The sequence below is a fragment of the Drosophila obscura genome, unplaced genomic scaffold (assembly GCF_018151105.1).
Source record: "Drosophila obscura isolate BZ-5 IFL unplaced genomic scaffold, ASM1815110v1 contig_84, whole genome shotgun sequence".
NCBI classification, from domain to species: domain Eukaryota; kingdom Metazoa; phylum Arthropoda; class Insecta; order Diptera; family Drosophilidae; genus Drosophila; species Drosophila obscura.
This window is the reverse complement of record NW_024542877.1, coordinates 129,940-148,807: the sequence shown is the minus strand read 5'-3', so window position 1 is coordinate 148,807 and position 18,868 is coordinate 129,940. Positions and strand designations below refer to the sequence as shown.

Genomic DNA, 18,868 nt, shown 5'->3' with positions numbered 1-18,868 from the left:
AGCGCAGCCCCAGCGCTGCACGCGCAATGTATTGTACGTACGCCTAATCAAAATCAATGTTTCAAATAATATGTAAACTGAAAGCTTTCTAAAAGTTAAAGAATAACGGTGGAATAACCTAACCTAAAAGAAGAGCAAGAGACAGAAAGAGAAAAAGAACCCAAAGCGCCTCACCAAACAAAACAAAAAACCGAAAACCGAAAATCGAAAACCGCAATCACATCAATCGAAAAGCCAAAAAAAAAAAACCAAAAAAAATCAAAGATTGTAAAAAGTAAAGCACCTAACTAAACATTCAACTAACAGTTAATGTAAAAGCACTTCATAATAAATAAGTTTTAATAAAAAAAAAGAGCGACGCGACGCTCTGGCAAGTAGTGAATAGAAACGAAAGAGGGAAGAGAAGAGCAGTAAAGAAAGGGCAAAGTCAAGCGTTACTTTTTGGGCGATTGAACTTGTAAAATGTTAACAAAGAGAGAAATAGAGCAGGCAGTCAGAGAGAGAGAGAGCGAGAGAGTGCGAAAGAGCGAGTGTCAGAATGCAGAAAAAATCTATGTAATTCGTTTGATTGTTTGTGATTGTTGTTTTTCGTTGTGAGTTTTATTCAATTTTTTTTTTTGTTTTTGTTTTTTTTTTGTGTAGTTAATATTTATACTCAACTAGGCGTATGGCAAATTATGTCTACATATATATACATATATATATACAAAAGAGATGGGCGATCCAGCCGGCAGGTACAGGCCCAAGCATAATACTATATACACCTTAACATATTTATATGTATATTTACCTTGCTATGATTACGACGATATAAATGTTATTGCATATACACGTACATATACATATACACATGGAAGAAATCCAACCAATATACCATACAAACGTACTATAATTAAATCTATATGTACATATGTATGCATATATTTTTACTGATTTTGCTTAGCTGCCGCCACAAAGAGAAGGAGGATAATAATATGAGAAAAATAAAAAAAAAGCACCCAAAAGGGCGACTAAATAATAATATGTAAAGAAAAAAGTTTGAGTCTCACTAGGAGATAATCACACACACAACACGGACTAGGCGCTTACCCCCCTCCCTAAGTTGCTTTACCCTGCCTTCCTTCTGCTTCGCTAGAACTTTTATTTCGCTTGCCGCCACACACCCTCTGTCTACCTAAATTTCCCCCTTTACCCTTTTTCCCACGCTAAAAGCTTAACCAATTGAGAAATTCTGGTTTATAATTCTACTTATGGGTGTGTGTGTGTGTGGTGTGTGGTCGAAAGTTAATGCCAGCAAGCAGGTGTAATTATGTCTGTAAACAGGGTGAGTGAGGCATTCCAAGTTCCAAAAAAAAACTGAGAGTAACGGCCAGTCACAAAGTGAAGTGGCTTGCCTTCCGATACCACACCCACACACAGGCCTAAATAAGAAAGAGCTAAAGAATATTTATAAATTGTACTTGTGGATGGACCCAAAACGTGCTTAAATCCAAACTAAAGTAAACTCGAAAATCGAATTAAATGTGTACAAAAAGTTAAACGATTAAATGGATTAACTAATCAAGTCGCTAAATATATACCCACACACACACACAGACAACACTTAACACTCACTCACAGAACTAAACGAGATGACTAACTAATGACAAATTCCACGGAGAGGAGAAGGAGATGAGATAACTGTTTTGTGTTGGTATTCGTTTATGTGTATGTATGCATGTGTCTTCTAAGTGTTTAGCAAGGAATATATTCCTAACCGAAAAATAAAATAAAAAATAAAAAAACAAAACAAAAAACAAAAACCAAAAGAGCAAGAAAACATAAAAAAGAGTATACATACGGTCGTCTACTTAACGAGCAAAATTAAATGATACAGTTATAAGTCGGTGTGAATTTACCCTGCCCCCACCCCTGCCCCCTGCCTCACACACACCCACACACACAACATACACCTTCCCACTAATTGCCATCTGATAAAAAACAAAACAAATTTAAAATGCCAAAAAATAATGCGCGTATATGTATGTATGTGTGTAATATTCATATATGTTTGTACTTATGTGTGTGCTTCTTTGAAACTATTTGTTTTATGCCAACTCTGCCATCAATAATAAGCCGTTAGGGCAAGGTGCATCAACTATTTATTATTCTGTTTAATATTGTACCTTGCGTTAACGCTTCCCATTCCCCCCCACTGCCCCCACTTTCCGTTCAAAACGATAAGAGGAGAGAACGAAACAGCAACTAAGAAAAACACAAGAGACTCGACAAACGAACTGGACGGTAAACGGAGGACAACAGTAAACAGCAGTAAACAAAAAAATGCAAATGCAAACAATGTTAACAGCCAAAAACAAGCAAGAGATAGATAGAGAAAGAGATAGAGAGAGAAATAGAAAGAGAGGGAAACTTATTGAGTTTTATTTGCAAAAGAGTGATTTTTTGTAGTGAAAATATTTTATACACACGTTACGGATGGATTGTATGGTTCGTCGGAGGAGGAGGGGAGAACATAGCGAAATGTTAATTATTACGTATATGTATATATTTTTTAAGACAAATTGTTCAGATTTATTATACGAGTACTAACAACAAAAGCAAAACAAAACAAAACAAAAAACATGAAACATGAAAAAAAGAAAAACCCATGGAAAAAAACAATGTGGCCCACAAAAAAAAAACAATTTAGTGTTTAAAAAGCCAACAAACAAACAAACGGCTGAAGTGAAAGGAGATGCAAAAAAAGAAAAAAAGAGGGAAGAGAAAACAAACCTTTACGGACAAATTAAAACAAGTAAAACAAGTTAACATTACATTGTATAAGTAGTTAGTAATTTAAAACTAAAACCCAAAATGAAAATAAGCTAAAAGTCACAAAAAATGATACTAAAAGCAAAACAAAAACAAAACAAACAAAAAAAAATCAAACAAAAAAACAAAACGGTTTATGTATACAAACGATGTTTTTTTTTTATTATTATTAATGTTGTTAAGTTACGATAAAGATAACGAATAATGGTACGGTCCAGAGCCAGACTACACCCACAATATAACACTCCCACTCATGCTCACCCACACATACACACACACACATACACCCAAAAAACGAGTGCATTTTGTTAGATGTTAAACATAAAAAAAAAACAAAACAAAAAAATGGAAATCGAAATCAATTTTTAAACGCCAGATATCTCTTCAACCATAACGAATAACGAAGGAAAGGGATATAAATCTAAATCTAAATGAGAAAATAAAGAAAATAAGCGAAGAGATCGCATTTCAAGTTACTAACAAACACACACACACACAATTTTTTAACCAGGCCAGATGTATTCACGTACATAAACTAAGAAAATTTTCATTGCAAGCCAGCTGAATGTGTGGAATATGCAAACATTGTTGTGGTAGTTACAGAAGGCGAGGAAACATACACGTAAATTAAAATATAAACAAAACAACTTGCAATAAATGTGTATACAAAAAAAAACGGTCGGCTTTGAGTTTTTCATTTGAGTTAACCGCAAATGTGGTTGCTATTGATGTCATAGAAGTGAGCTTCGCCCAGGCATCGATTCAACTATCAATCAGCTGGGACCGTGAATATCGATACAAAATACGAAAACTATCCCTGTTCATCATGAAAACGTAATACAAAGTATTGATATTTCCAAAATGAGCTCCATATTCAGAAGACTAGGTTCGTTGATTTATTCCACAAAAACATGCTTCCGCTTAATCATATATATCGCGTAAAATATATCATCCAAACATAAATACCTTATCGGTATAAAATTCATTATATTTCTTTTGGAACGATTAACTTAACCCATTGTCGACCACGGGGTTATTAACCGTTTATGGTATTTATTGGTGCCAAAATTGAGCAAAAAGAATTTTATTTTTTCTTGGTATATACTGGTATTTTTGAACAACTTCCTGGTATATACAAATTTCAGCAACATGGGGAAATGAACTAGCAGCATTGTTGTGCAACATTGTCACTGAATGAGCAACAAATCCGCATTCCTTGGGAAAAAGGATATTATATAATAAAGATATTGTTTGTAATTTCAGCCTCCAATTAATGCAGAAACTACTCAGTCTCTGTTTTAGAGATATTAACTATATTTTTCAGCCAACGGGTACCAATAATAGGCATCAGAACCGGCATAAATGTATGTACAAACACACAAAAACTATGCATTTATAGGTAAAAAAAAAACTCAATCTAAGAAAATTTCAATATTAATGTTTCAAAACAGCTTGGAACAACAAATTTTACATCAATTAAAGGAAAAAGGGTATACAAATGTCTATACGCAGGCATAAATTGGTTGACAAGCAATAATGACGTCACATTTAGTCAACATTTACGTTTTAAGCTTTGGCCGCTTGTTTGAACCTTATTATGTAAACAATCCAATGAAAAAGAGTTCTGAAAACGAGCTAATCCTGAACAAAATTTATTGAGAAATTGGATAAAATTATATGTTTAGGGCTAAACTAGCTACAACTAGCTAGTAATATTAAACTGAATATAAAAATTATGGAATACGATTTTGTTTAAATGGAGGGGGCTTAGTGGGCTAAGTTTTCTTTCCGGTATATTTACGGTATATACAGAAAATATATTTCGGGATATTTTTGAGGTCATACCGATAAACACGTTTCTCGGCCATTTTGTCAAAACTCCCAGCGGCATCCAGACGTAAGTTCCACGAAAATTTGTAAATAGTTTAACAAAAGAGTGATATTTGACTATGAAATTGAGAAATCTAAGCCACATAAGCAAAGCCCGACAGTGGGGAATTAACGGCAGTGTATTTGTTGTTGATTTTCGCACATTTTGTTGGGTGGAGCACGTGGAAGTGAGCATTAGTTGGGTTATGTTGAGGCGACGGAGTGCTAACACGAGTTTTTGTTTCCATTTCACAGGTTCCGTAACTCTTTCCACGTTAAAATGTCGGGAGGCTTAGATATCTTGTCCCTCAAAGAGGATGACATTACCAAGATGTTGGTCGCCACCACCCACTTGGGGTCGGAGAACGTCAACTTCCAGATGGAGCAGTACGTCTACAAGCGTCGCGCCGATGGTGTTAACATCATCAACCTGGGCAAGACCTGGGAGAAGCTGCAGCTTGCCGCTCGCGCCATCGTGGCCATTGAGAACGCCTCAGATGTAAGTTAACGCTCCGCTCTTGTGCGCCCTGCTCTATATTCAGCTTGTGTGTGAGGTGCCGCGTGGTTCATATGATGATTTTTTTATCTTTCGGGTATGAAATGAAATGATTTCAACTTAAAGCTGATATGCCACGCCTCACAAAGCCCACAGATAAAGCAGCTGGTTCTCCACAGTCTCAGTAAAATGCAGTAAATTAATGTTCTCCCTCCATTCGGCAGGTTTTCGTCATCTCGTCGCGTCCCATCGGCCAGCGCGCTGTGCTGAAGTTCGCCAAGTACACGGACACCACTCCCATTGCTGGCCGCTTCACGCCCGGTGCCTTCACCAATCAGATCCAGCCCGCTTTCCGCGAGCCCCGTCTGTTGGTTGTCACCGATCCCATGACCGATCACCAGCCCATCATGGAGGCCTCGTACGTGAACATCCCCGTGATTGCCTTCACCAACACCGATTCGCCTTTGCGTTACATCGATATTGCTATTCCATGCAACAACAAGTCTGCTCATTCCATTGGTCTGATGTGGTGGCTGTTGGCCCGTGAGGTGCTCCGTCTGCGTGGCACCATCTCGCGCACCGTCGAGTGGCCCGTGGTCGTTGACTTGTACTTCTACCGCGATCCTGAGGAGGCTGAGAAGGAGGAGGCCGCCGCCAAGGAGCTGCTGCCACCACCCAAGATCGAGGAGGTGGTCGACCATCCCGTCGAGGAGACCACCAACTGGGCCGATGAGGTCGCCGCCGAGACTGTTGGCGGTGTGGAGGACTGGAATGAGGATACCGTCAAGACCTCCTGGGGCAGTGATGGCCAGTTCTAAGATGATGACAGCTCAACCCACATGTTGAACGATTCTTCAGCGACATAAATACATTTTTTTATTTATGCTTATCCCCAAAAAATATTACCACGTTTTTCATTTCTTTGTCATGCTTGGTTTAAAGCGAGACAGCTAGCTAGCTAGCTAACTGGCGTCTGTTGCTGCACTCTGCAGCAGGGATTAGAAAGGGATGGCTAGAGTGCGAGTGTGTCCGCATCAATTTGGGAGAGCGATCGGCACGCATGTTTACACACTGTAAATAATTGGAAACTTATATTTGAAGACTGTCGCAATATGTAGTGCACGTGCAGAAATCCGACCCCCTTTCCCACACACACACAGACACACACAAATGCAATTCCACAGACTACTCGCCGCATCAATTTACAGTTATTTATAGTGTTTTTTTGTTTGTTTTTGTTTATTTCGACTTATTACAAATAGAAAACAGTTAATGATTGCAATTGCAAATTGCCTAATGGTATACATATATATATATATTCATATAGTTATCCTTCCCATCCGAGAACGTACGATTAGAGGTGGCTTCCCATCGAAAAAAATTAATGCTTGTTTGTATATATATATATAAACGAACGAATGTACGTATAAAATAATGTTAGAGACAAATCGAGTAATTCTGGTAAAAAAAAACTATATATGTTTGTAGTACGTGTGTATCGTGTATCGTGTATTGGTGTGGTTGGTTCTAGACAAGCGTTTCCAGGGCGCTGATCTCTTGGATCTTGGATATCTCCTGCTAGGTAGAAGGATTCGCGTCTGCCGCTTCGAGTCCTGCTGTGTCCAGGAAATATCATTTAAATTGTATTCTTTTTTTTGTTTTAATTTTCCTTCTGGTTTCTGGCTAATGCTTCTGCTTATGGATACAACATTTGTTTCCTTGTTTGTTGACCAGATCTGATCTCCTTCGTAGTACAAAAATAAATGTATGTATATGTATAATCCTCACCCCCGCGTATCGCCTAGTTTTGCTCTAAATTACAGATTACAGTTCCGGAAAGTGGACAAAAGGAAAGGGGGGGATTTTTGGGTGCGGAGGGAGGAGGGGGGGGGGGGCCTTAACATCGAAATTTTGGACAATTTTAAAGTTTTTTTTTTTTTGTGTGGGCTACTTGAAGGGATTTGGACGCGCCTTGAATACCGTCATCTTTCGTATCTCCTTGATCTCCTCCTGCTCGCATCGCTTCCGTTGTTCGTCTTGCTGAAATGGTAGGTGGGAGGGGAAACAAAAAAGGGGTTAGCACGGCTAGCCACATAATTGTTGCTAATCTAATCGTAAATAGGCAAGAGTAATGGTTAATGGTAATGGTAAAATCCCAACATCTGTTCCCCCCACTTCCCCACCACCAGAGTTCCAATTAGCCGGCGTTTATGTAACGCCTTCAGCAGCACGAGGCGGCGGGAATTTGTTGATATGTCCGGTGACTGATGGGGCGCCGACTGAGTCACTTGTCCAGCCGCAAAGACGCTCCCTCACAGTCACCGTCACAGTCTATCAGACGAAGCTCAGCAACTTGGTGGGAGGGGGGCGAGCTTAGCCTCAGAGCCAGAGCCAGAGTCTGAGTCATGTCGGGGATTTTATTCAGAGCAGATCTCCACTACTGCTGAGACTGACCCTGGGTTGCTACATCTCCCGGCTCCGATACGAGCCCCAGTTGGTATCTCTGCCTCTATCCTCTGGTTCGTTTTCATTCTTCTCTGGCGGGGCAGCAGCAGCAGTTTGTTTGCCAGTGAAAAATAGAGTAAAAACAACAAACGGCCCTGGGCCTGATAAGATTATCACACACACACACACACACAAACACATAGAGAACAGAGCCGGGGCCAGTATGGAATTTTCGCGCGAGCGGAGGAGCTAAGACTAAAACACAAGGCAAGGTCGAGTGAACGAGTCAACACTCTCCATGAGAAGATACATGAAGGGCATATAATGGGTAGTACAAGAATATATCTATGATTATATATGTATGTTTGTATGTTTGTATGTATGTATATGAGAATGTGCGGTGTACCCGTTATCCGATCGTGTTTGTCCGTCTGCAACTCCGTCCGTCCTGTGTCTGTTGTCTCAACAGTGGGAGCCCGTCATTGAGGAGGCCACGGCAGGATTCTGGCTGGGACTGACGGTCGTCGTGGAGGAGGAGGATGTTGGCGTTGCAGCGGCTATCGTCGATTGGCTATCGTCCGCGGAGAGCACGCTGCTGTCGCCGTAGAAGCGCGGCTCGTCGTGCGATTCGCCGCCCGGCGAGGTCGTCTCCTCGTCAGTGTCCTCATCGTTGGAGCTATCGCCCGCCGGGCCATGACCGCTGGCATTGTGCTTGACGCCGCCAGCGGTCGCGCCCGCCAACTCCTCGCCAGCACCGCTGGGCACATGCTTGAGACGCTCATAGCAAGCATCGCAGACGCGCAGCGATTTCGTGCTCTGCTGTGGCAGCAGGAACTTCTTCGAGGAGCAGCCGGCGCAGACGACGGCGCCGCAGCTGCGGCAGTGGTGCCGGCGCTGGATGAATGTGAACTGCGTCCGCTTGCAGTGCATACAGATGCTGGCGTCCGTGTCCGGCACCCAGACGGCGGCGTGATTCTCCACGGGCTTCTTGCCGCTCTTGCGCAACAGATCCTCCACACACTTGTTGATGTGGGCCATCCACTCCTGCTTCTCGGTGCTGGTCGCCGCGTACACCACAAACGATTTGGTGGTGGTGCGTATGTACCAGCCGTTCCGGTACTGCTGATTGTCCACAATCGAGTCCAGCGACACCTCCTCCAGCGGCATGATGTGCTGCTTGTTGTACTTCTTCTTGCCGATCACAATGTTTCCGTACACGAGAATGTCGTTGAATAGGAAGAACTGGCGTGACTTTGGCCGCTTGCGGCACATTTTGGTCAGCACACCCTCGCCGACCAGTACACGGCCGGGAACGGCCAGCGGTACACCAGAGCTACCGAAGCAGCTCTCCACGGAGGCGATGCGGCGCGTGTTGGCCTCCGAGTTGACAAGACGATCCACCATGGTGGTAGTGGCTGACTGCTGCTTGCTGCTGGCTCGGTTCCGACTGGCGAAAGTGGGTTGCTCTGGGTCTGGGCTGTCTGTCTCTTCCTCTCTCTGTCGCTCCTCTGCGTCTCTGGCACACACACTCGCGCACACACACACTATGTTTTCTATTGCTGTGTGTGAACAGTCTTCCCGCTGCTTCGGTTCCCTGGTCTCACTGGTTGCGACACTCTCCACTCTCTTCACTCTCCACTAGCGACGACGACGACGACTGTTGCTGCTGCGGCTTCTCCACTCAGTGCTGCCGCCCGTGGCTGAACATAAAAAATAAACCGAAAAGTACTCAACTGTGACGACAGACGGCTTCTGTTGCTTGTGTGAGTGCGTGGCTGGTCGAGAGTGTGCTGGCGAGTATGTGACACTGACTGTTGCCTGCTGCGACTGTGTGTGTGGGTGCGTGCGTGTAGATATGGGCGCAGCTGTTGCAAATCCTTCCGTGCGATTTGGTTCCTCCACCGTCTCAACTGGAGTAGACTCGGCTTGGGGCGGGGGGGCTCGCAGTGCCGCTGATTCCGGTCAACTGTTGTGTGCGGGTTGCTGCTGATGCACGCTTTTTTTATGCAATGCACAATGCTTTTCTACGCCGTCCGAAACGCCATGACTCACTCACACTACTAACAACAACAAAAACAAACTTGGCTCCGTGTACGTTTAAGTAACTTTCTGATGATTTAAAGATATTTTCGTCTAAAGTGAAAACATTCACTGGGCTTGTTGATATGTTTGGGTCCTACTCAACTCGGAACTGCTCAGTCTAAAGCACAGTGGCGTTCCCAAAACACTTAAAAATAAGTTTATTTCTGCGAGCACGCAGATGTGAGCTGGTTCAGCGGAACTCTCTTTCTGAGCTATCGACATCGCCGGAACCAGTTCACCCACCGAACGTTGCCTATCGATAGCCGCCACTAGTGGGGGGTGGACATTTCAAACATAACGGATCAGATGGACAGACAGCTGGAAAAATAAACCAAAAATTGTTTGCACATACAGTTACCTCTTTTTTCTTCTTATCCTGGGTGACCTGCACAGCAGCGTCATATTCACGGCGCTCGCGCACGCGCTGATCACAGCGCAGCTGGAACGGTTTAGGATGGCTGGGCTGGGCGTCGTGCAGGTGAAGCGGGCGGCGGACTTGGTTTAACTGGGCCTGCTGCTCTTGCTCCTTGCGCTTGCGGCGCTCCAAATCCGACTGCCAGTGCTTCACCGTTTCTGGAGTGTGGGGAATTGTTATTTTGTGGCAGACCACGACCTCATCCAAGCGCTTGTGCATCGCCGAGAAGTTGGGCATTGGGCGGCTGTGGAATTGTCGCGCCTTACGCTCCTCCTCATTGCGCTGGCGCACCGCCGCCTCCCGATTATGTTGGTATATGTTCTTGAAGTCGTACGCCTTGGGCGGCGCCGTGCCGGTGTCGTGATTGTGTGTGTGCGGCCTGGGAGACCACTGGCTTCGCAACTTGAGGCCCATTTGTGGCTCATGCGATTCCTCGGCCTTGACCTTGACCTCCTCCTTTTCTACCTTTACATTCAACTTAAACTCAGGTTCATTTGGGTTCAGGTCTGTTTTCGGTTTTGGCATAAGTATTGGCTCCCCTTCCCTGACAAGCTCCTCCTTTGGTTTTAGGTTAGTTGGTGGCTTAGCCTCGACCTGCGTCTCCTCCTTTGTGCCTGTTGGTGATTTCACATCGTTGCTGTCGGAGTCCCAGCTGAGAGGAATGATTTTTTTGGTGTCACGCTCCACCATCATCATCGGTTGACTGTTGGCCATCTTCGCCTGCGGAGTGGTGCCCAGGAGAAGGTTCCCATTGTTCAGCGGTTTGTTTTCCTTGTTGGCAGCAGCTGCGTGAGACAGAGAAAAATGGCGCGGTTTTGTGGCTTGCTGTAAATCGGACTCGCTGACAAAGTGTGTGCGACGTACCAAAAAAGTTCTCCGAGTGATCCAGGGCTAAGTCACCAACGTTGATGGAGTCCCAGTCAAACTGTGCATTGCCAACAATTATATTAGGGTTATCCATGGCTATGTCTCTGTCTGCGTTTTGGCGACAATTTTTTCAAATAACAAAAACACACAAACACACACGCTCAGCAGTGTGGCCGCGGACTTGTCGATAAATTATACCGCCTGACCATCAAAAATATTCCGAAATATACCGCCTCATTTTCAAAATATACCGTAAATATACTGAGGAAAAAAAAAACGAACTTAGCCCACTTAGCCCCGCTCTATTTAAACAGTTGAACACATTGAGTTAAACCGGGATAAATAATAATGTTTGTAAATTCTTCTTGTAGATCTTAACTTTCCTCTTTACTCACAATTAAACGACCCACAATATAATTCACCTGAAATGCGTAAAAAAATTTTCAAGTTTCATAATATTCGTGAGTAAACTGATTATACCAACTGGTCGACAATGGGCGTTCTCTGTTCATGATGGGAAATCATATTGCCTGATTTTGATATTCGATTTAATATTACTAGCTAGCTAGGAATCTCAGCACTTAACATATAATTTTATCCGATAGATAAATCAATTTTCTACTAGATTGACTAACATTGATAATGCCTTTTTATTTGATTTTATATAAAAAAAGTTTTTAACCAAAACGGCCAAAACATATAACGTAAAACTTCTATGAGTAAATCTTCCCCGTATGAAATGCCGCGAAATGGAACCGTTGCAGTCACGGTTGCCACACCTGGCCACTTTTCGCCTGCGGTTGTATTCCACTCCACTAGTGAAAATAACTAAAAGGTTGATGAGTCCAAATGAAGACTTCATGGGAATAGAAGGCAGTGTGAGTGAGAGAAATATATGAATTGTATATTGACGAATTCTGATTTTTTTTTATATGGCAACCGTGGCTGCAGCCCAGCTTTTATGCTTCCCAAAAGCTTGGCAAGCTTTGACTTGGACAGCCAGCTTAGTGCGGGCTTTTCATCTGCCCCGAAAATCAGCTATTTTGTGCTGGGCAACGCATGGCAACAGGTCGTGCTGTGAACAGAGCTCTGCCTGCCCCGCCTCCACCTGCGCTCCACTGAGCCACTGACTGGGAGAGTTTCGTATTTTCATCCATCGAATGTAATTGTTGATGTGCTGTGTGCTGCTTCTGTCGAGAGTTCCGTGGAAAACAAACTACGCGCGCTAAAAATACCCGTTCGCTTGGTAGCACCTGCTCACCATCCCAGCATCCTTGACAGTCCCACGCCCGCGAGCGTGGCCCATCCCTACCCCCGTCAGCTGCAGCGCATTGCCTTGCCTTGCCACACACTTTTGGGCGCCAAAGTCAAAGCTGAGAGAGTGCCAGTGCGGAATGCTGCGCCTTGGCTGCGTGCAACACTAATTAGCCCTGAAGTGGGGATACCTCGAGTGGAGAGGAGACAACAGACACCAGGTGAGCCCTAGCTTTAGCTCGTTTTTATTTTTAAACCACTCTCTGTTCATGTCCTGCACCTGCAGCTTCCAGCCCCCACACAGCCCACAGACTACACACACGCACACACATGAGCATCTCATTACGGGTCCGAAATCTCATTGTAAAATGTACGCTGCACACACAGGGTAATGCAAATGCATCCCACGGCCACCAAATGCCGTAAAGCTCTGCCACTCACCCACTCTCTCCACCCCCCCTCGTGTGAGTGGGCAACAGTGTGGTTCGTACTTTGTTATGGACCTAATTGCCTGGTGGTTTGTTTTTTCTGTACGGATGAAATCCGATTACGACTTTCTAACCCAATCAGAGAACAAACTCCGCATCCTGGTTGCCATCCGAGGCCAGGGCCAAAGGTCTATTTTAGTGTCAGGCTCAAAGTCCACCTGAGCTCCTGCATGGGATGGGAAAGGTATGGTGAGGCACCTAAGTAATTACTCGATCCCTCTCCAAATCAATAACGGTTTAAAATTAACTGCTTAGGCGGGTGGCGGCTGGCGGCGAGCTGCTGCTGCTGCTGCTGCTGTCGGGGCGGATACGGATGCGTGCATACTTTTGAGTGCCCGTCGATGCTAATTCGATTTCCTGAGTTCCCTCTTAGATGCCCTTCACCTGTCACCAGAACAGACAGCAGCGGAAAATAAGTGTTACTTGTGCGTGATGGTAGCAAGAGAGCGGTAGCGGTAGCGGAGACAGCAAAAGGAAATTATATTACTACACGAGAGCAATAGAGGACTCTATTACAAAGAGACAGATAAAATGAGAGAGAGAGAGAGAGAGATGTAAAGAGAGTGTGCAGCTCCAGCTCGCGGTAAATGGCAGGGCAAATAAATACAGTTACAGGGTGCGAGCATTACCGTTCCCCGACAGAAGATATGTTTGTGCACACACACCATACGTAGGAGAGCAATTCCTCAACCTATGCTATAAGTTTGCACGTGCGACACTGCACTGCAAAATACGGTAAAAGGGACCAGAAGCAACGGTTCGATCTGATGGTCCCGAGCCTGGCGAATAATTGACTTTGTTGCTCAGTGTACTACTTGTCGCTCAACTCGATTGTGTGCTCCTTTGAAAGGAGAGAAGGAGAGAGGAGCAAGCATGGCATAGCGGCTGGTTGTCTAGCAACAGCTTGTTACGGGGAGAGGAATTCCCTCCCGCTCCCACAATGGACCACAGACCGAGTCCATAATCCGCTTTGTCCCAAGAGGCGAATCCGGATTACACAGATGCACTCCACACTCTTGTGAAACACATTTACAGCTATGGATGTGTTTAATTAGAGGGAAGCAGGCAAAAATGAAACATTCCTGCTGTTCTGTTTCTTTTTTTTAAAAAAAAAAAAAAAAAAAAAAAAAGAGAAAAAAAAAAAAAAGGGAAAGAAAAAAAAAAAAAAGAAAAAAAAAAAAAAAAAAAAAAAAAAAAAAAAAAAAAAAAAAAAAAAAAAAGAAGAGAAAAAGGGGAAGGGGGGGGGGGGGGTCTGTCTGTGTGGTTGGGTGGGGGGTGTTGGGGGGGGGGTAAAAAAAAAAAAAAAAAAAAAAGAAAAAAAAAAAAAAGGGTTAAAAACAAAATGAGAAAAAACACTGCCACAAGTGTATTTCAAAATTTCGCCCCGCCCCCTTCCGCCCCAAAAAAAAAAAAAAAAAAAAAAAAAAAAAAAAAAGAAAAAAAAAAAAAAAAAAAAAAAAAAAAAAAAAAGAAAAAAAAAAAAAAAAAAAAAAAAAAAAAAAAAAAAAAAAAAATAACCGCCCCCCCCCCCCCCCCAACAAAAAAAAAAAAAAAAAAACAAATTCCTCAAACCCCCCGCGCCGAAAAGGGGGGGGGGCGGCGGGGGAAAAAAAAAGGAAAAAAAAAAAAAAAAAAAAAAAAAAAAAAAAAAAAAAAAAAAAAAAAAAAAAAAAAAAAAAAAAAAAAAAAAAAAAAAAAAAAAAAAAAAAAAAAAAAAAAAAAAAAAAAATATTTTTTTTAAAAAAAAAAAAAAAAAAAAAAAAAAAAAAAAAAAAAAAAAAAAAAAAGGGGGGGAAAAGAGGAGGGGCCCCCCCGAGAAAGCCGCCCGGCCCGTTCTCTTTTGTGCTCTGCCTTTGTATGCGAAGTTCTGGAAATGCCGTTTAAAAAGGTTTTTGCTTTGATGCGTTGCCTGAGCTAACGGGCATGGGCATGCCCCGTGTGTCGTTAATTTTGACATCGCCACCCTAGTAACGCCCAAACCAATCTGTATTCCAGGGTATGCGATGTGTCGGTATCTGTTTATTTTTATTTATTTTTTTTTTGTTTGAAGTACCGCTAAAAAAGTCCACATACCCATCTCCGCCTGTCCAGAAGCTATTCAACAAAATTTCGCCAAGACAGAAAACGAGACAGAAAATCAATAAATCGGGATTTAATGAGTTTCAAATATTTGCTGCTGCAAAAGCCAGGGAGGGCTGCGGGCGGAGGGACTATGCTTGTGAATGGAGTACCGCCCCAGCCCCCTTGGCTCCACTGTTCCGCCTGTCACCCTGAGCTAAGGGCTAAGCTAAGTCAGGGGCTGCCTGATGCCTAGACCCGCAACCTCAATCAATCTCTGGGCTTTAATCTCTTGTGCTTGCAGGACGGAATGCGTCTGCTGCCGCCACAGACAACGGAACAGCCAGAACGAGACCATGACGAACACAAACACCATCGATTACGACTACCTGCTCAAGTTCCTGGTGCTGGGCGACTCTGGGGTGGGCAAGACCTGCCTGCTCTACCAGTACACGGACGGGCGGTTCAACACACAGTTCATCTCCACGGTGGGCATTGATTTTCGCGAGAAGCGGCTGGTAAGTAGATCTCTCCTAGAGCTTCGACAACATATTCAGACCAAACGATTACCCTTGGGGCGGGCGTCTGCCCAACAGGTGTACAACTCGCGCGGACGTAGACATCGCATACACCTGCAGATCTGGGATACGGCCGGGCAGGAGCGCTTCAGATCGCTGACCACGGCCTTCTACCGGGATGCAATGGGCTTTCTGCTCATTTTTGATCTGACCAGCGAGAAGTCCTTTCTGGAGACCGTCAATTGGCTGGAGCAGCTGCGCATGCACGCCTACTCCGAGGATCCCGATGTGGTGCTGTGTGGCAACAAGTGCGATCTGCTGCAGCTGCGCGTCGTCAGCCGCGACCAGGTGGCGGCCCTCTGCCGCCGCTACCGTCTGCCCTACATCGAGACGAGCGCCTGCACCGGCGCCAATGTCCAGGAGGCCGTACAGCTGCTCGTTGGCCGCGTCATGGATCGCATTGAGAACGCCGCCTGCAATCGGGAGCTCTCCCTGCTGCTCACCCAGTCCCGGTGTCTGCCCAATATTGCCTATGGCCCGGAGCTGCTGCGTCTAAACGAGACGAGCGGTGAGCCCTCGGGCCGTGGGCGACGCAACTGTCGCAATTGTTAAGGAGATCCACCTCCTCCTCCTCCTCCCCCAAATCTCACCCAGAGTTCTTTGTGTTTATCTCGTTTATGGTTCTACATGTGTGTTTTTCGATGTAAATAAATGTTGATTGTTGAATGGAATCATCCCCGTGGAAAGCTTTAGCTCTAAGCAGGATTATAGCCACATGAATACTGAATACTGGCTGTAAATGTCAGGAGGAACAACAGCAGACTGAAACTGAGGCCCAGGCCAGGAGACGTTCGGGATCGGGCCACACCACTCCGCTCATCGATCCACTGCTGATAGTACTGCACATCCACGTAGACGCCCGGCAGGCCCGGCTCCGCACAGCCGTAGCCCCAGGAAACGACTCCAATGAGGCGACCCTCGTGCACCAGCGGACCCCCGGAATCGCCCTGGCATGAGTCAGTGCCGCCCTGGAGGCGGCCGGCGCACATCATGCCCGGCAGCAGGCCCAACTTGTAGATGCTGCGGCAGGTCTGCTGCCGAATGGTGCTCACATTGGCCGTCAGCAGAATGTTGGATAGGGTGCTCTGCAGGGGGATTACAGCGGAATGAATGGTTTTGGGCGGACAATGGTTTACTCACCTGCTCTGTGCGTCCCCAGCCGGCCACTTGGCACACGCGACCCGCAGGCGTGACCTGCCTGGCCAACTGGATGGGCGCCACGCTGGACGGATTATCGGGGCGGATCATCAAGCCCGTGCGCAAGAACAGTACCCCCACATCGTCGCGCATGCTGTCCGGACTGAAGGTGTTCATGTAGGCCATGGAGCTCACCTCGGACACAATGGTGCCGTTTGGGCGTTCGTATCGGTTCAGGGTGCCCATGACCACAATCAGTTCGCTGGGCCTACGATAGCGTTTCCTGCCATTGCTTTGGGGTTACACCAGTGGGTCAGTAGTGGGTCAGGCTGGGTCCGCGCTGTGTACTCACTTGTAGAGGCAATGGGCGGCGGTGAGCACCTTGTTGGCTGCAATGAGTGCTCCGCCGCAGATGTGTCCGCTGCCAAAGTTATTGTCATGCCTTCTCAGGCGAATGGAGACGAGATGCCTGGTCTCCGCCACACTGGCCACGCTGCCATTGATGATTCGCGGCTGTGTGTCTGTCTGGGCGGCTGTTGGCAACAGAGGCAACACAGGCTAGAGGCTATAGAGCAGCTCCCAAAAGTAAAATTCATATCCCAGATTGGCCCACTTACCCACTCTGCCGCAGATGAGAAGCCATAGAAAGCAGCCTAGACCCAGTTCTAGTCCATGTCCCATTTTCGATGAATCAACTTGAAGTGCGCGACCCTCACTGAAGTGCCCCGCCGACATGGGGAGATGGGAGGGCTCCGCTCTGCCAGCTCCAATTGGCAATCAGCGTCGCAGACTATCAGCCAGATAAGAGACTAACATAAACATATTAAGCGGAGGCGACAACTCCCCAACGCCTCGCCTTGCCTCGCCTTGCACCGCCCGCAAGAATAGGCCAAGTCGGAGTCATGTGTATGTGTGCTCTTTAATACATGTATATAAATGGATGGGAGTCGGAGCTCGAGCTCGATCGATGCTCGGCGTGTATAAATATGTATAATATTCGATGGTTAGATTGTAGATTGCAGAGCGGGAGAAGGCACTTTTTGGACGGCTTCGATTGCAGCAGTTAAGAGAGAGAGATTGCTAAACGTAGAGATTGCAAATTGCAGATTGCAGGTGATATATGATAGGGTGGAGAGACCCTATAGACCTATGTCTACTTATAAAGATTCGCATGGAATGGAATGCATTGAAGTTTCATTGGGGAGTTTCCAGAACTCGCGCATCTATATGTAGCCCTGCAGACTGCGTGACTGGCTGTGGTGGTGGCGTGGCGGCTGGTAGCCCGGCTCCTGCATCTCCATTTGCATGACCAGATTCTTTTGTTCGCCGCGTGCCTCGAACGCCTGGCGTGCCTCGCGGTGCAGTATGAGGGCGGCCAGGCCCAGCAGCATGAAGGTCACAACGGCCATGGCATAGGACCAGCCCAGCACATTGAATCTGGGATACATCAGCCAGTCGCGGCGATAGGCGCAGCCCCCGAAGATGCACACGGCCAGGAACATGAACAGGGCTGTGGATAGACCATTAATTGATTGATTTGTTTTTGGTTTCACAATAAATATATGGGGTATACGTACACGAGATGGCGGTGCCCATGTAGGAGAGGCGAACAAGCAGCCACTCGTACTGGAGGACGGGCTTAAGAGGCAGTCGGATGATCGTCAGCGCGAGCAGGGTCAGCACCACGAACACAATAATAAAGGACATGGTGACGAAGCCCTGCACGGCCATCAGCCAGCCAGGAAGCAGATACTCACGAATCACATAGTACTCCTGTGGAGAACGGAGAAAAAAAATCAGCCTTAGTCCTAATCTAAAACGACTCTGATCACAACTCACATGCGAGAATATATTGTGGCATCCCGTAAACTGCTTGGGGAACGCGTACTTCGGGTAGACAAAATCCTTGAAGCAGTACTGCCAGAGGCCCATGTTCTTGAAGCTGCTGCGGGTCTCCTCATACGACTCGATCCAGTACGGCGAGCAGAAGGACATCATCAGCACGAAGGAGCTGCCAAAGGTGAGAATGGCCCCGAAGACAACGCCATCTAAAGAGAAGTTGGATCGGTTGTGCATAATTATGAATGCGGGCGTGCAATCGCCATTGCGTCTGCGTCACTCACTTGTGGCACGCGGATAATCGCCCTTCTCGACGCCCCCATCTGTAGTGTCCTGTGACTGCTGTTTGTTTAGATCACGCATATTTCTGGATTAGACTTTCGATGTTGCAATGGGAACACAATTGAAGAAAATATCTGCACTTTTATCATACAAAACGGAGCGTAAACAAATGAAACACACCCAACCCAAAGCAAAAACATATAGGTGGGGCTTTCAGTGTTTTGCAACACTAAAAGTACGCCCTTCC

The 18,868-nt window shown here is 45.6% G+C and overlaps 5 protein-coding genes across 9 annotated transcripts; 2 read left to right on the top strand and 3 right to left on the bottom strand.

Moving 5' to 3' along the window:
- The first annotated feature begins 4,608 nt into the window (after positions 1 to 4,608).
- Positions 4,609 to 6,089, top strand: LOC111074644 (40S ribosomal protein SA). The gene is made up of 3 exons (XM_022367507.2): positions 4,609 to 4,708; positions 4,936 to 5,179; positions 5,401 to 6,089. Exons 2-3 carry the CDS (start codon positions 4,961 to 4,963, stop codon positions 5,992 to 5,994), a joined length of 813 nt encoding a protein of 270 aa, XP_022223199.1. The 5' UTR covers positions 4,609 to 4,708; positions 4,936 to 4,960; the 3' UTR covers positions 5,995 to 6,089.
- A 1,024-nt stretch (positions 6,090 to 7,113) lies between these two features.
- Positions 7,114 to 11,169, bottom strand: LOC111074643 (pleckstrin homology domain-containing family F member 1 homolog). Of its 3 annotated transcripts, none has more exons than XM_022367503.2 (3): positions 10,983 to 11,169; positions 10,056 to 10,903; positions 7,114 to 7,216 (listed from the first exon to the last, which is right to left on the bottom strand). In XM_022367503.2, exons 1-3 carry the CDS (start codon positions 11,077 to 11,079, stop codon positions 7,124 to 7,126), a joined length of 1,038 nt encoding a protein of 345 aa, XP_022223195.2. In that variant the 5' UTR covers positions 11,080 to 11,169; the 3' UTR covers positions 7,114 to 7,123. The 3 variants fall into 3 exon arrangements, with proteins under 3 accessions (XP_022223195.2, XP_022223196.2, XP_022223197.1); XM_022367504.2 differs by having other exon boundaries at positions 10,062 to 10,903; positions 10,983 to 11,168; XM_022367505.2 differs by lacking the exons at positions 10,056 to 10,903; positions 10,983 to 11,169 and adding an exon at positions 8,028 to 9,907 and having other exon boundaries at positions 7,127 to 7,216.
- Positions 11,170 to 11,389: 220 nt separating this feature from the next.
- On the top strand, positions 11,390 to 16,034 carry LOC111074638 (ras-related protein Rab-27A). Of its 3 annotated transcripts, none has more exons than XM_022367496.2 (3): positions 11,390 to 11,446; positions 15,090 to 15,303; positions 15,382 to 16,034. In XM_022367496.2, exons 2-3 carry the CDS (start codon positions 15,142 to 15,144, stop codon positions 15,913 to 15,915), a joined length of 696 nt encoding a protein of 231 aa, XP_022223188.1. In that variant the 5' UTR covers positions 11,390 to 11,446; positions 15,090 to 15,141; the 3' UTR covers positions 15,916 to 16,034. The 3 variants fall into 3 exon arrangements, with proteins under 3 accessions (XP_022223188.1, XP_022223187.1, XP_022223186.1); XM_022367495.2 differs by lacking the exon at positions 11,390 to 11,446 and adding an exon at positions 11,970 to 12,460; XM_022367494.2 differs by lacking the exon at positions 11,390 to 11,446 and adding an exon at positions 12,555 to 12,609.
- Positions 15,971 to 17,202, bottom strand: LOC111074637 (trypsin eta). The gene is made up of 4 exons (XM_022367493.2): positions 17,118 to 17,202; positions 16,853 to 17,033; positions 16,504 to 16,792; positions 15,971 to 16,448 (listed from the first exon to the last, which is right to left on the bottom strand). The coding sequence occupies exons 1-4, from the start codon at positions 17,179 to 17,181 to the stop codon at positions 16,059 to 16,061; spliced, it is 924 nt and encodes a 307-aa protein (XP_022223185.2). The 5' UTR covers positions 17,182 to 17,202; the 3' UTR covers positions 15,971 to 16,058.
- Positions 17,203 to 17,661: 459 nt separating this feature from the next.
- Positions 17,662 to 18,832, bottom strand: LOC111074636. Its single transcript, XM_022367492.2, has 4 exons — positions 18,624 to 18,832; positions 18,340 to 18,548; positions 18,078 to 18,273; positions 17,662 to 18,010 (listed from the first exon to the last, which is right to left on the bottom strand). Exons 1-4 carry the CDS (start codon positions 18,700 to 18,702, stop codon positions 17,724 to 17,726), a joined length of 771 nt encoding a protein of 256 aa, XP_022223184.2. The 5' UTR covers positions 18,703 to 18,832; the 3' UTR covers positions 17,662 to 17,723.
- Between the last annotated feature and the right edge of the window lie 36 nt (positions 18,833 to 18,868).

What these genes read in the sequence shown, in the direction of transcription:
- LOC111074644 (XM_022367507.2), top strand. Translation starts at nt 4,961, where the DNA reads ATGTCGGGAGGCTTAGATATCTTGTCCCTCAAAGAGGATGACATTACC. An exon ending in CCATTGAGAACGCCTCAGAT is followed by an intron (nt 5,180 to 5,400) that starts GTAAGTTAACGC and finishes TCCATTCGGCAG; the next exon opens with GTTTTCGTCATCTCGTCGCG.
- LOC111074637 (XM_022367493.2), bottom strand. Translation starts at nt 17,181, where the DNA reads ATGGGACATGGACTAGAACTGGGTCTAGGCTGCTTTCTATGGCTTCTC. An exon ending in TCTCATCTGCGGCAGAGTGG is followed by an intron (nt 17,034 to 17,117) that starts GTAAGTGGGCCA and finishes TGTTGCCAACAG; the next exon opens with CCGCCCAGACAGACACACAG. An exon ending in GCTGGGGACGCACAGAGCAG is followed by an intron (nt 16,449 to 16,503) that starts GTGAGTAAACCA and finishes ATCCCCCTGCAG; the next exon opens with AGCACCCTATCCAACATTCT.
- LOC111074638 (XM_022367494.2), top strand. An exon ending in ATTTTCGCGAGAAGCGGCTG is followed by an intron (nt 15,304 to 15,381) that starts GTAAGTAGATCT and finishes TCTGCCCAACAG; the next exon opens with GTGTACAACTCGCGCGGACG.
- LOC111074643 (XM_022367503.2), bottom strand. Translation starts at nt 11,079, where the DNA reads ATGGATAACCCTAATATAATTGTTGGCAATGCACAGTTTGACTGGGAC. An exon ending in TCACTCGGAGAACTTTTTTG is followed by an intron (nt 10,904 to 10,982) that starts GTACGTCGCACA and finishes TGTCTCACGCAG; the next exon opens with CTGCTGCCAACAAGGAAAAC. An exon ending in AGAAGAAAAAAGAGGTAACT is followed by an intron (nt 7,217 to 10,055) that starts GTATGTGCAAAC and finishes CTACCATTTCAG; the next exon opens with CAAGACGAACAACGGAAGCG.
- LOC111074636 (XM_022367492.2), bottom strand. Translation starts at nt 18,702, where the DNA reads ATGCGTGATCTAAACAAACAGCAGTCACAGGACACTACAGATGGGGGC. An exon ending in GCCACAATATATTCTCGCAT is followed by an intron (nt 18,274 to 18,339) that starts GTGAGTTGTGAT and finishes CGTTCTCCACAG; the next exon opens with GAGTACTATGTGATTCGTGA. An exon ending in CATGGGCACCGCCATCTCGT is followed by an intron (nt 18,011 to 18,077) that starts GTACGTATACCC and finishes GTCTATCCACAG; the next exon opens with CCCTGTTCATGTTCCTGGCC.